This window comes from Liolophura sinensis, chromosome 7 (assembly GCF_032854445.1).
Source record: "Liolophura sinensis isolate JHLJ2023 chromosome 7, CUHK_Ljap_v2, whole genome shotgun sequence".
Lineage (NCBI taxonomy): Eukaryota > Metazoa > Mollusca > Polyplacophora > Chitonida > Chitonidae > Liolophura > Liolophura sinensis.
In genome coordinates, this window is record NC_088301.1 from 22,021,709 (window position 1) to 22,035,865 (window position 14,157).

The following is a 14,157-nucleotide window of genomic DNA, read 5'->3' on the forward strand; positions in this document are numbered from 1 at the left end:
ATAATGGGAAAAACAATCTTCAAATCTGCTCATATATGTAGGACACTAAATATTGAGGAAATAAATAAAAAAGTATAGTTTGTCTTAGTTTATAATGTAATAAAATTACTTACAAAAGAGTATAACCAGAGTTGCAGAATTAACATGTACTTGAAAAGCCAAATTTAGAACAGGAAAGAACACCAATTGTGGTTGGTTCGTTGTTTATGCAATAAAGAATTAGTGTACAATTTTTTAAACTCTCTAGAGCAAAACACTTCAACTGTAATGTGTTTTAAATTTTGACTTATGTCTGGAAAAGTTTGATAAATATGAGCTGTGCAATTCAGAAGTTTACAAATGCACTTACTCCTTGCCAAAACAGCCCATGTCCTCGGTACCATTGGGAAACAAGGTTTTGTAGTTCAGCCGGCAAAGATCAGTAATTGGTGACATCTGAAAGTCAAAAGGTTTTGGGTATTCTGGGATAGAATCAAGCCAGTCGACCAGCTCGTGTTTGAAGCCAGATGTGTACATCTCTGTCAAGATGGCGGCTATCTTCTGGTCTCGCCCTCCACCATAAGTGCCTCATTAGTGTACTGCTGGCGAAATCTGAAACAAAGCAAAATATCGAACACAACTAGTACACCTTTGTGTCCAAGTTATTGGGTCGTCAGATCACCTAACATTAATTAATTATAAACTTGCATTTAGTTAATTACTGATGAATATCTATAACGGAAAAGTCACCGAAATATAGCTAAGCATTATCGCGAGGTTTTCAATTTTGTGCCGCCTGTTCCATTCAGTATAAAAAAATTTTCCTTTTAGAAAAGCAAATGAACGCCTCGCTATGAACTTGATCAAAAAAAGTTACTACTGAGGCATACTTTACTAACAACATCGTTCACTCTCCGTTGTTTTTTCTCAGTTGATTTTGTGCTGTGTAGAACATCAAAAGTATTAATATTTATGCCAGGGGGAAAACAGGCCATTTCTCTCACCACGTTGATATCTGCGTATAAGTATACACATATTGACCTGTTAATAATATATTCAGAATTATTCACTACATCAGCAGATTCGCTGGGGAGAAAAAACTGAAACCTGAGGAAAATCAGAGACTCATTCGTTAGGTTTCTCAGTCTGAGGGTGAACTTTACGATGCTTAATATTTGGATACATGACCCATCAGGAGGCTTAAAGGGAAAATAAAACATAAAAACAAAAATTAAAATCTCATGAAAGATATTTTTTAAATATGGTCTTTAATATTTTTTTGATTTTTATTTCAGGAGAAAATGGGTAGAAAAGATTTTTCTATGGTGGGTTTTTTGAAGCAACTCTTGGTATATATCATCTATGCACGATAATGTTCTATAACAATGGATGTGATGCATGTCTAATAAATTTATAAGAATGTAAATGAATGTAATATGAATGTTTATAATTATCCAAATTTACCACTCAAATACATTTAATTCTATGATTATATTTTAGGAATATATTTAAAATATAAATATGATCAAAATCCACTTTGAACGCATTTCAAAAGACCAAATTGTAGTGCAAATATATTATTAAACATGTTTAAAATCATCCGTTATAACATTATTACGCAAAGACAATATATACCAAGAGGTAGTCCAAAATATCCATATGCCAAAGTCATTTTCAAGCGTGAAAACAGAAAAAATATTAAATATTTAGCTCACCCGTTAAGGTCTAGCCTCTGTGATGTGGAGGACGCGGACTTTCCTAAAACACTACCCCGCGCCTGTTTTCGTCTCTACGCCTGCCTTAGCAGAGTGGAACAAGCTACTGGACTCGTACTGGAACGACTTAGCCGAGAAGGTACTGCAATATAAAGACATGTATAAGCTGTATATGGGCCTATTTGCATGACCACAGGACCATGTGCCAGGGGTTGGGAGTGGGAGACGGGGTAATTAACGTACCAGCGACCAATGCGGTCGCTGTGAATTCAAGTCCATTTCATGCTGGCTTCCTTTCCGGGAAGGTTTGTCAGTAACCTGCAGACGGGTTTCCTCCGGGCTCTGCAGAGTTTACTCCCACCTTTTACTGACCACCGTCGTTTAAGTGAAATATTCCTGAATAGGAGGTGAAACAATAATCAAATAAATCAAATAAATAAACAGCATGTGCAGTGCAGTTTCTAATCGTATCCTAAATGTACGGAGAAACTGGCTGTCCAACTTGTGACGTAGCAGCGAGGTCATGCGTTATATCGACCAAGGCCTCATATATTCATATATTTATGGCAAGGATCCATACCGGATAACGTCATGTCTTGTTATGCTGGTACCTCTTGACTTGATGGTATCTATAAGGGAATTAGTTATCTTGGTAACTCTTAACTTGATGGTGTCTATAAGGGAATTAGTTATCTTGGTAACTCTTAATTTGATGGTGTCTATAAGGGAATTAGTTATCTTGGTAACTCTTAGTTTGATGGTGTCTATAAGGGAATTAGTTATCTTGGTAACTCTTAGTTTGATGGTGTCTTTAAGGGAATTAGTTATCTTGGTAACTCTTAACTTGATGATGTCTATAAGGGAATTAGTTATCTTGATAACTCTTCGCTTGATGATGTCTATAAGGGAATTAGTTACCTTGGTACCTTATCACTTGGTGATCTTGTCTCTTCACTTGATGGCATCCATAAAGGATTTAGAAATCTGGGTACCTCTTAACTTGATCGTGTTAATAAAGGAATTCACAATCTTGGTATCTGTTCACTTGATGGAATCTATAGCGGAATTTGCAATCTTGGTATCTGTTCTCTTATCCATCGTGGAAATGGTTGATAAATCTAATTACCTGAACATCCCTTCGTAATCGGCCTCAGCTTTCGTAGCGAACGAATCGATTGTCTCCCCTTCTTTTGCTCTTTTTGTTTTGGCCAGCTTGAGTTGGCCGCCGAATTTGGCAGACTTTATGAAATGGGTTCCCCAGCGCAGGATGAAGTCCTCTGAATAAAACCAAACAAAACACACAGCTAAACCATTTGTTTCAGACTGAGGCAAATATATATTTCAGGACAAGGTTAACAGAATTTATTCCGCCAAGAACATTCGTAGAGCTTTTCCAGTGTCATCGAAAAGTGTGGAATGCTTCCTTTTACATGAATTCGAACTAATCACTTACTTTGTATACTTTCTGAGTTCTGTGGATAACCCTAAAGCTGCTGTTGTGGAACTTTTGCCTTACGATTACTGATCCAGAACGCTCGTTGTGGTTGACGATTGTTATACAAATGTCAAAAATGTTTCAAAATGTAGACCTAATTACATTACTGTGGCTGCATATCTTCAAACAGATAAATCCATAACATAAATTATTTGTCTTTTTGAAGACAGTTCTTAAGAGAGGTCAGAAAATGACATAATTTACAGTAGATAATTTCAAACATGACATTACACAGCCATGTTTGACCCAGGAGCCTTTGACAAGTGCGGTCGCTGTGAGATCAAGACCAGCTCACGCTGGCTCCCCAATCTGGCCATACATTGGAAGGCCTGCCATTAACCTGCGGATGGTCGTAGGTTTCCTCCGGACTCAGCACAATTTCCTCCATGGCGGCAGTCGTATATTTGAAATATTGTTGAATACGGCGTAAAACACCAAGCAAATAAATAAATAAATGCACGGCCATGTTGAAGACAATACTTACGGAACTTTTGAGGATTTGTGCCAACATATGATACGGGTAAATCGAGGAAGTCTTCAAGGAACTCCACGTTCAGATCGTTGAAGGATATGTCATCTAGAAAAAGTTCATACCTGTGGAGATTAACGAGAGTTTCTTGTGTTTTATTAAATTCGGTTGCTATCCCATGTAGAAAAAAAGATCTCATTCCCACATCTTTCCAATGCCCTCTTGTACAGAGATCGTAGCTATAATCGATTGTAAAGCCAACAATTGAATCAAGAAATGACTGTAAAGCCCACAGCTGAATCAACAAATGATTGTAAAGATAAGTATGTCAAAAGGAATTGTAAAGGGATTTTACCTTTTCGGAATTATGATAGCAATCGTACGAAAATTTGGCTTGTGGTTTGTGTAAATGGAAGGTGTACCAGCCAATAACTTTTTCTTCTCTTTATTTTCAAAAGAGCTCTACGAGGAGTCATCCAGTGTGTGTACATGTACTATATTTTCCTCTATCAGAGAGAGTCCATACCCCCAAAAGTGCTGCCGCCACTGAAGTATCATACCGCAGACACCATACATGACACCCCATCCAGTAACATTCTACTGAAACCGAGTCATCCAGCTCTATTTCCTTGCTCTAACCTTTGAGTGCTAAGCGCCAAACACGGCAGCAACAAAATACCATTTTTAAAGTCCACAGTTTAGTCATCCCAGTACATCATAATACTCCACCTGCCAACAACATGCGAAACAATTCGCAAATCGTAAAACAGTTAAATCGCAAACCGTGTCATAATTCGATGAGCGAAAGTCACGACTATCGAAGCTTACAATTCCTTTGTGCAAGACTGTAGGGATTACAAGTTAGGGCTACGGTTGCAATCCTAGTGATTTAGAAAGCTACCGATCCCTTTGTACAAGCTCTCGCCCCCACCCCACCCCCCCCCCCCCCTCCCAGTACTTTCACGTAAGTCTCCATAATAACATTATGACAGTATACAGCATGAGTTTGTGTACTGGACGATCATATACTTATACATCCTTAGGATCTGTTGCAAAAACATTTATAATTTACATTTTTTCATGGATTTCAACGGCTCATGTGTTCTCTTAACAGAACACTAATTTGCCATATCATTAAAATACGTCACAAAAAATCTCACCGTATAACATTTAGTTCAAACACGGACAGATACATTGCACCTTTCTGAGATGTCTTTTGGTTTCGACTAGCAGCATTAAACCTTGAATTTGTCTGGGATGAGGATTCCTTGTCGAAGGAGTCCACTGAGAAACCCCCTCCAAATAAACCCAAAAACCCAAACGATGCTCGTCCGTATGCCTTGGTGGTCGCCTCTTGAAACATGTGACTGGACTGGGCCACGGCAGCTTTGGACTCTAAGTACGACTGGTACTGCCTGGCCGACTCAAAAGCCACTGTTTTCGTATCGGTGTCGTAGACTCCGTGGACTGTCATCGTGTCCGGGACGCTATACTTCCCGTACCTGTGAAACCATGTACGAGAAAAACATGTTGTTGGTGACCTCAGGGAATAAATAAATGAAATTTTCTTACAGAGGATAACATAAGCAAAATATTATGACGAATGCGATAGGAATAAAATGAAAACATTCTGATTTCTTGCCTACGTGAAGATCGCTAGCAGTAGGGGAGTTTCCATTTCGAATTCTGTTATCTCAAAAGGTCAAAAAAAGTTCTATAGTAAAATGTGACCGATCAAAACAACAGGAAATTTGGGTTACATTTAATATAGCACGGCTGTCTGATTAACGTTTCATGAAAAAGGTTGATGGAGTGGACGGACGATGTAGAAACTTGAAGAGTTTGTGAACGTTTGTGAACATAAGGAAAGCTCCAGAGTAGAAAACGGTGAAACAGGGGATTAATGTCAACAGTTTATTTTATTTTAATTTAATTTTTCTTTAAAATTAATGTAAACAAATTTATGGTTGGGAAAAGATACATTTATGGTTGGGAAAAGGAACAATTATTCCTGCGTACGCTTTTGTTGTTAACTAAGTACTACATTTATAAAATCAAATTTCAAACAGCTACATTAAACTTTATAGCATTTTTACAAAAGATAAAATACCGGAATATCACTGAAACCTTTGTTTCAACAATTAACCTAAGCTTTAGAATAAACTGGTAAATCGACATTTGTAAAATATATATTTCAACGTGTTCACACTGTGTAACATTTTTGGGTTACTTCCTTGATGGTGTTTATATTTTAGACACATTTTACGTTTTGAGATTCTCAATGATCTCTGATTGTAACTGATCTCTGCTTAATGTATAATTTTCCGTATATCTGTAAGACATATTTGTGAAAATGTATGTACTCCTGTGTCAAATATGCATAAAAAATAAAATAAAAATAAAAAAATAATGTCAGCAAAAGTTACCAAACTGTTTTGACAAATCACATGATCACAGCAGGACTTTTTCACATGTCGATACAAAAAGCGTTCGAACTCGAAACTGCCCTGTTGTAAATTGGTAAAGAATACATGTCTTTTGAACATCCGTCAAAATTTCTAGCTGAGATCTTACTTTCCCCTGTCGTTGCAGGTTCTTTGAATGACACTGTTCTTTCTGGAGGACGCGCTATAATCGCCCCGCCCATCAAACCCGACCCCGATAAAGCTGGCAGCATCCAGAAGGTTCTGTGGGAAGAAATTAGGGACATTTAAAGTACTTATTTATTTATACCATGCTGGAATACCACACAATAGAATCTCCTGTATCTACTGTTGGCGGCTGTCAGGAAGACAAATGCCGAATACTCTCAAGAAACAAATGTGTACCGTTTTGTACACGTGTTTGTCTACCCTACCCTGTGTACGGTGTGGTACACATTAAAAGTGAAGGTACATAAAGATGCAAAACACACATTTGTGTTCCTGTACAAATTTGTTACAATTAATGTGGGCCTGTGGTACACATTTTGTGTATATTTTACACACACTTGGTTTTAAAAAATAGGGTCCGGTAGAAATGATCACACTTTCCAAGCATGGAGTTGAGGCCGGTATTTGATTGACTGGTTGATTGATTGATTAGTTTGTTGAATAATTCGTGTTTTATGCCGTGCTCGTGAGTATTTGATTCGTGCGATAGGGGCCAGTTTATAATGCGTGGAAGAAACGGAATATCAGGATGTAAACCACAAGGGTTTGGCTAGTAAATGTCATATATAATTCCATCTCATTTGTTTTACGAAAAAAAATATCCCGAACAAATCTGATACATTCTACAAAGTGTGTATATGTGCAATATAAGAGATCAAACCCCATAAGGCCTTTTTCTATTCCGTTAGGTAAGCCCTAACCATTATCTGTCCGGTTTCCCCCTCCCATGATGCTGAAAGCCATTGTATAAGTGAAATATTATTGAGTAAAACACCAGTCAAATAAATAAATACGAACACTGTCGATCGCAAATACCACCGAGGCGCCCCGCGAACAGGTGACGCAGGGATGCCTCAAGGATTCTCTGTCCGAGACTGGGATATAACCCACAGCTCATTTTTTTCTGGCGTTTCCAGTATTTGGTAATCTGTGAAAACCCAAACAAAACGATAAAAACGGATATCTACTGCATTTCAACCAGGAAAGCCAAACATCCTTTTAAATTCAACGTTGACTGACAATGCCTTATATCTCAAGACAAATTAAAGCGTGTCAGTTAAAGGAGGGGGCTTTAAAAATGATCCCCGAAAAAAGATACCCTAACATTGTTTTACAACTATACATTTAATATTTCCCTTTTCAGATTATGTTTGCAGCTATTTTCTTTCAGTTTTGAAAACATTCTTTAATCTTTATATTATATGTTCAATGTTCTATTTTAAATTTTTTTAATTGTTTTTTTTTTTAACTTTTGCTCTTCCAATTTCTGGTTTTAGGGATTTTTCGTGTAGGGTTGTCTTAGTTCTTCGCATGTGTGGAAAGTGACGTGTGATAATCGAGACCAAGTAAAAAAGATGGCTAACAATAAAGCGACTACAAACTGTTGACAATGTGTACGTAGAAATTTTCTGATAACTTATTTTGGCGAAATTTATTTGTTAGCTAAGCCTTTCAGTTATGTGTATGAATTATCCACCCGATAAAATGATCATATACACGCAATGTTTTCTATATGCAAAAGTTTTGTACAGCCTATAACACAGAGCTTTTCAAATTAGAGAATAGAATCTACTCAAGGTATCTATCGCATTTAATTAGATCGTGGTTGAGAAAGGGCTCAGTGGCCGTGTATTTGACGTACTGGCACAGAAGAATAACTCCGAAACTTATCACCAATCAGTTACCCAGTGTAGTAATTACTAGTACTGAAAGAGGATGCTTTCTCGCTACCAACGTTTTCCATAACCTTTACCCACCGAGTTTTACAAATTAGAGAATAGAATCTGCTTAAGATGTCTATTGCATTTAATAAGAGCTAGGGAGAAGGGAGAGCTTAGTTTCCGAGCGGTTAGCGTGCTAGCACAGAACAACGACTCTGAAGCCTAGGGGCCTCCAGTAATAATGCTGGCCACGGTCGTATAAGCCATGTATTCTTGAGTGCAGCTTCAAACATTAATCAATCAGATAAATAAACAAATCCACTTCTCTAGTGACAGAAGCAACCATCTCGCCAAAGAATACTTACCCTGCAGCCTTTCAAAAGGCGCATGGCGAACCTGCATGGGTCCTGTGAGTACATAGGGCCCATTGGGCCCATTGGCCCATGTGGGTTCATGTATCCCATCATTCCGTTCGTATAACATCCATTCAGAAGCATATTACCGATGCCACCAGGGTATCCATATGCAAACTGATTGTGGTCTATGGGTTCAGGGCTGTGGAGAGTCAATACATTCTGCTGAAAACTTCATTACCCTCTTGATCTAGGTTGCACCAAGCTTTAAGCAAAAGCATGCTTCAAAGTAAATAGTGTTTCTTCGGGCATTCATCATTGCTGCGTGTACTTACCCAGGGACAGATTCCACAAAGCTGTTTCTGATTTAGGTCAAAATTTAAATTCTCTTCACGCTGCTTAGATTTTGGTACTAGAAGTTGAAATAAGAACACGTTTGTCGTGAGGTATTATTGATAAGGGGGACAAAGTTTTAAATTGTTCAGCCCAAAAATAACCTTTAAGATTGTATTTCATATTTTGAATTAAATTAGAAATACCCTTGAGGGATTGGTCCCTGATCCCGTATTTATCCAACGTCTTAAGAATTAAGTCAAATATTCAAACACAGTTACAAATAAAATGTTTCTGTAGAACAATGTGCTACCCATAAGTCTGTTTCTGTTCTGAGTTTAGCTTTTTAAAGGCTTACAATTTATGATCGTAGAGGAAGCCAATATGACCAGTGTTTGAGCTCACGACAGTCGATATGGTGAGAGGCTCCTGAGTCATTGTGCTCTACGAGCACACTCTCCTCTCGATCACAGAGGCCTCCTCTATGAAGTTTGGACTCTTAAGCACTTACAGTATTACTTAAGTCTTAAGGCGCTTGGTTACATCCGGGCTCAGGGCAACACTAACACACTCCAACAATGAAATATAGAGGGCGTAATGTGACACACGTCTAGTTAAAGTTATCTTCAACATTCTCCTATCATATGTAATCTTAATGGAAGCCCCAAACCTCTTAGCCTCCACCAACATGACGCACATGTATGTCACACGTGAGAAAGTTTGCCGGTAGCTTTCCAGATGTAAGTCGTTTATTCCGGCATCTGCATGAAATTATATATCTTCTATACATCAAACATGGTGCTATCTTGTAAGTGGCAAATTCTTGGATACAATATACCGTATAACAACGAAGACATAAATAAATATGTGTTAACTTTCTACCTTATGGTTCAGTATATGAGCTTACATTTTTGTTTGGATGACAAAGTCATTACACCATAATTGTTACCTTTTGTTTGGATATGATTCCTTGATTCTCCAGGCTGGGGGTAGAAACATCGACCCAAGATCCATCCCACGTTCAGGAACAATGCTGATTTCGGCCTAAACAGAAATGGCTGGTCAATTAATTAGCAGTTAATTAATTTGTAAATGAGTGCAAGTGTGAGTTACAAACACAAGAGTGATATAATGAGTTAAAGTCAGGGCAGAGGTGACTGGCTGAGCGCGCAAGTGTGAGTTACAAAACCAAGAGTGGTATAATGAGTTAAAATCAGGACAGAGGTGACTGGCTGAGAGCGCAAGTGTGAGTTACAAAAAAAAAACACGATCGGTAGAATGAGTTAAAGCGAGGGCAGAGGTGACTGGCTGAGCGCGCAAGTGCAGGGGTGACAAGCTGAGCGGGCGAAAACAGGAGTAGCTGGCTAAACCAGAGTACATGCGGATCAGCATAGGGGTGATTGGCAGAACTTGGCAGAGCAGTTATGACAGGCTGAGTCGAACGAGAGCATGGGTGAGTGGCTTAGTGGGCGAGAGCAAGGGTTGACTGGCTGAAAGGGTAAGAGGTGATTCGCTGAGCGGTTGAGAGCAGGGATGACTGGCCCAGCTGGCAAGAGCAGGTGTGACAGGCTGATATGGCGAGAGCAAGCGTGACAATGGATGTTAGCAGAGGTGACTGGCTGAGCCGGTGATAGTAAGGGAGAGAAGTGGCTGAGAGCACGGGTGACTGACTGAGCGGGGCGACAGCAGGGGTGACGGCGACTGTCTGATTTTGAGAGAGCAGGGGTGACTGCCTGATCTTGCGAGAGCAGGAGTGACCACCTGATCTGTCGAGAGCAGGGGTGAAAGGCCAAACGATCAGAGGTGGCTGGCTGAGCGAATGAGAACAGGGGTGACAGACTGAGGAAGTAAGAGCAGGGGATTGCAGACTGAGCGGAGCGAGAGTTGGTTGTAACAAGGTAAGCTGGTGAGACGAAGAAAAGCTTGGTGAACAGTAGAGGCTGACAGTGTGTGGCTCAGAGGGAGAAAGAGGAAAAGTGTTAGTATAATGTGACTGGGTAGGGAAATTCAGTGAAGGAAACAGAGACGGTAACCCTGGGTGTTATCTTGCCGGGGGCTAATGGGACACAATATTTATTTATTTATTTGATTGGTGTTTTAGGCCGTACTGAAGAACGACCATCCGGAGGTTGCTGGAAGACCTTCCCACTTACGGCCGGAGACGAAGCCAGCATGGACTTGATCTCACTGCGACCGCATTGGTGAGAGTTTCCTGGGCTAGCTAACCAACTGAGCCATGGAGGCCCCTAGGACATGATAAGACATATGAGCTATTAGTGCTTAACGCCACATCGGCAATATTGCAGCCATGTGGTGGCGACATATTGACATAATATAGCTTTTTAAGGGTGCGTGGTTTAGTCTGGGAACTCCAGGAACTCCGGTTTCCTCCACCAATAACATACTCCCCGCCATTCTATAAGTGAACAATTTGTGAGCATTCCGTTGAAAGGGTACAGAATCGACGCTGACTGATTGACGTTGGAGATTCCCCGGGTTAAACCATGAAGCACTGATCACGCTTGAACAAATCTTCCATACCTAAAACTCAACTCTCACACCAGCTAATCAGAATACATCCTCTATCAAACAGAGCTTGCAGATTAATGGAAATTTAGTTAATTATAGTTAACATGATCTGTATACTAGTTGTAGCCTCTTTAACCAAGGCTAGAATGGGTCCTATACAATTAACATTAAAGCATTATTCCAATGAAATGGAGCGTGATATCACCGATGTGAATGTCATTCCAAATGTAGATTTCTTTTCATAATAACTTGTGTTATTTCATTTTCGACTTATCCCTTTAAATGAATATAGATGGCAGACGGTGCTTAAGAACACGCTGTAATAAACTCCTGTGCGTAATGACGGGAGTTCAATTTCATTCAAAATACTTCATATTAATAACCTCACCCCTTCCTTAATGAAGGAATCTTGGCGCTGCCTAAGCTTATTCATAACCCCCTGCAGTCGAGCATGCTGCTGTCCGCTTTCTTTCGTGGCCTCGTCGAAGAACTTCTCAGAGTGGTTGCCGAAAGATTGAAATATCTCATCTTTCCGATTTCTGTCCAGTATTTCCGAAAACAGTTTATCAGCAATTCTTTGAATACCGTCGCCCACAATCTTCTGACCTTGACCCATCATAAACTGTTGTGCTGCCGCTGCAATTGCCCGTTTAGAGTGGGATTTACTTCTGCCTGCAATACAACGAAGACCAGTTCTACTTACTTTGTGTCATTCAGAGGCAAGAGGCAAAAGCAGAAAAACAAAACTTACAACTGGCATGCGCGTGTTATTCGAAGGGGTTAGGAGGCAGTCTGGCTAGGTTTAAATTTTGTGTTTCCAGTCCATCTGTTCGTTTAGAGCCTGACAAAGTAATTTTAGATTACTAAATAACACATAACCGGGTTGTTGACTCGGGAGCCTCTCGCCAATGCTTTCGCTGTGAGTTCAAATCCAGCTCAAGATAACCTACTCTCCGGTCAAACTGCCAGCAACCTGTGGATGGTTGTGGGTATTCCCCGGGAGTAGCCCGGTTTCCTGCCACCGTAACGCTGGCATCTGTCGTATAAGTGAAAAGTCTAGTATACGGCGCAAAACTCCAATCAAAAAAATAGATAAATGTAATATGTAGCCCCGGCTTTATAACGGGAATTTTGTGGATTCATTCGCTTTCACTATTTGTATAGAGGCTGATGTAACAATCATAAGATAAAGTCCGTTGTAGTCACGGAAGTTTGTGCTTTATCTCAGCCTGCGTATTTACATAGACCTGGAAAGAATTCCAAAAAAATTTGCACAGTTTTTGCATAATTAAAAATAATGATAAATTGTTTGAAATCTATTGTTACTCTTGCATTTATGTTTCTAACCCGTGATGAATCGCTAAAAATGCTAAAACAACACATTGTTACATGTATAAAACGATTAACACACGCATCAGCTAAAGCTTTTATACACATATACAATCCGGTAAAATTCACCCTTCGCGGTTCATTTAGACTCACTCTTTGGGAATAAGGCTGAACATTGCTTATCCAACCGAATCTTAAATATACCAACATAATATACCTGTATGTTTATTTCACATCAACTAAATAGGAAAAAGGGAGCCTCCGTGGCTCAGTCGGTTAACGCTGCCAGGGCAGCGTAATGATCCAGGAGTCTCTCACCAATGCGGTCGCTGTGAGTTCAAGTCCAGCTCATGCTGGCTTCCTCTCCGGCCGTACGTGGGAAGGCCTGCCAGCAACATGCGGATGGTCTTGGGTTCCCCTGGGCTCTGCCCGGTTTCCTCCCACCATAATGCTGGCTGCCGTCGTATAAGTGAAATATTCTTGAGTACTGCGTAAAGCACCAATCAAATAAATAAATAAATAGGAAAAATGTAACTACAGCATACTGTGGCTTACCGTGCCGAACCGGTCTTTCTTCGCAAAATGAGCCAGACATAAGAAGATATATCCACGTCAAGCACAGTAACATTCGCATCGACATGACGACCCTTCTGTAACAACAAGAACAAGAACAATGAACGAATACACAACACTTTACTGTAGCTACATGGGTATAGAAAACAAGTGCAAAATTCAAGAGGAATGCCTTCCTGTGTACTCTTCACGTAGACCATAATTAAGTGGTCCGGTTAAAAACCTTTTCCCAAAAAATACACATAAACTTCACCTTTAGCACCATTTTTGGTAAATGGACTTAAAGTAGTTCAAAGTTGAAAGCACCACCTAGGCGTTAGTAGCGTTCATTGAGGCCACACAGGCCTATATATACATATATATGAACTCTACTGAGGCCTAGGTGGTGCTTTAACCTCGGGATATTCTGTAGCGTCGAATTAATGTCTACGTTCTAAGAACGATAACTACTATTTATTTTGCTCTTTATTATATAGTATAGTATAGTATACCAAGGGAATTCACCATCCTTCTCCTCCGCAATCCGACCAATCAAATGTTACAACACCTCTGTACTGGCACTACTTTTTACAACTTTTTCTTGTCGTCTGCAAATGTCAACATGGCCGACTTTCGACCAGGGGATATAGTAAAAATTGACAAAAAAGGACGCACCAGAGTTATAAATGTGACAAGAGATAATCAAATCAATGTGGAAATCCTCGGCATTGACTACGACACAGAGCTATCGCCACGAAGGTCAGGTAATGGCGCCGATATTTGGCGGCCCCATATCGGGTGGTGTCTGCAACGTGCATGTTCATTACAATCATGAAGCACCCAAACGAGGACGTGTTATTGAATCGTCATCCGAATCTTCAAGAGAACTAGCTGATGTTTAAATTCCAATCAGCCCTTACAACTCTGCAAGCTGTTTGGCTTGTTCAACCTTTGTTAACTTAAACTGTCAGTTGTTTTTTGAAAGTTGCACAGCGTATTCTCAGGGCACATGAAATTTGTCTGTTTTTAGACAGCAATTCTTTCTGTAGTAAAATGTAATATTCTTATTATAAATATTAACGTATAGAACG

General features: G+C 39.7%; 1 protein-coding gene across 6 annotated transcripts in view; it reads right to left on the minus strand.

Moving 5' to 3' along the window:
* The window catches only part of LOC135469660 (scavenger receptor cysteine-rich domain superfamily protein-like), a 38,315-nt gene that overhangs the window by 17,367 nt on the left and 6,791 nt on the right, over positions 1–14,157 (minus strand). For 4 of the 6 annotated variants that reach the window (XM_064748208.1, XM_064748210.1, XM_064748206.1 and 1 more), the window contains exons 2-11: positions 13,070–13,164; positions 11,574–11,857; positions 9,606–9,700; positions 8,336–8,525; positions 6,233–6,345; positions 4,819–5,160; positions 3,674–3,783; positions 2,821–2,971; positions 1,695–1,836; positions 350–591 (exon numbers count right to left, since the gene is read on the minus strand). In XM_064748208.1, the coding sequence (XP_064604278.1) occupies positions 1,746–1,836; positions 2,821–2,971; positions 3,674–3,783; positions 4,819–5,160; positions 6,233–6,345; positions 8,336–8,525; positions 9,606–9,700; positions 11,574–11,857; positions 13,070–13,154 (1,461 nt within the window). In that variant the 5' untranslated portion in view covers positions 13,155–13,164 and the 3' untranslated portion in view covers positions 350–591; positions 1,695–1,745. Of the gene's footprint in view, positions 1–349; positions 592–878; positions 928–967; positions 995–1,694; positions 1,837–2,820; positions 2,972–3,673; positions 3,784–4,818; positions 5,161–6,232; positions 6,346–8,335; positions 8,526–9,605; positions 9,701–11,573; positions 11,858–13,069; positions 13,165–14,157 lie in introns of those variants that run through there. The other 2 variants (XM_064748207.1, XM_064748204.1) reach the window with 2 other exon arrangements.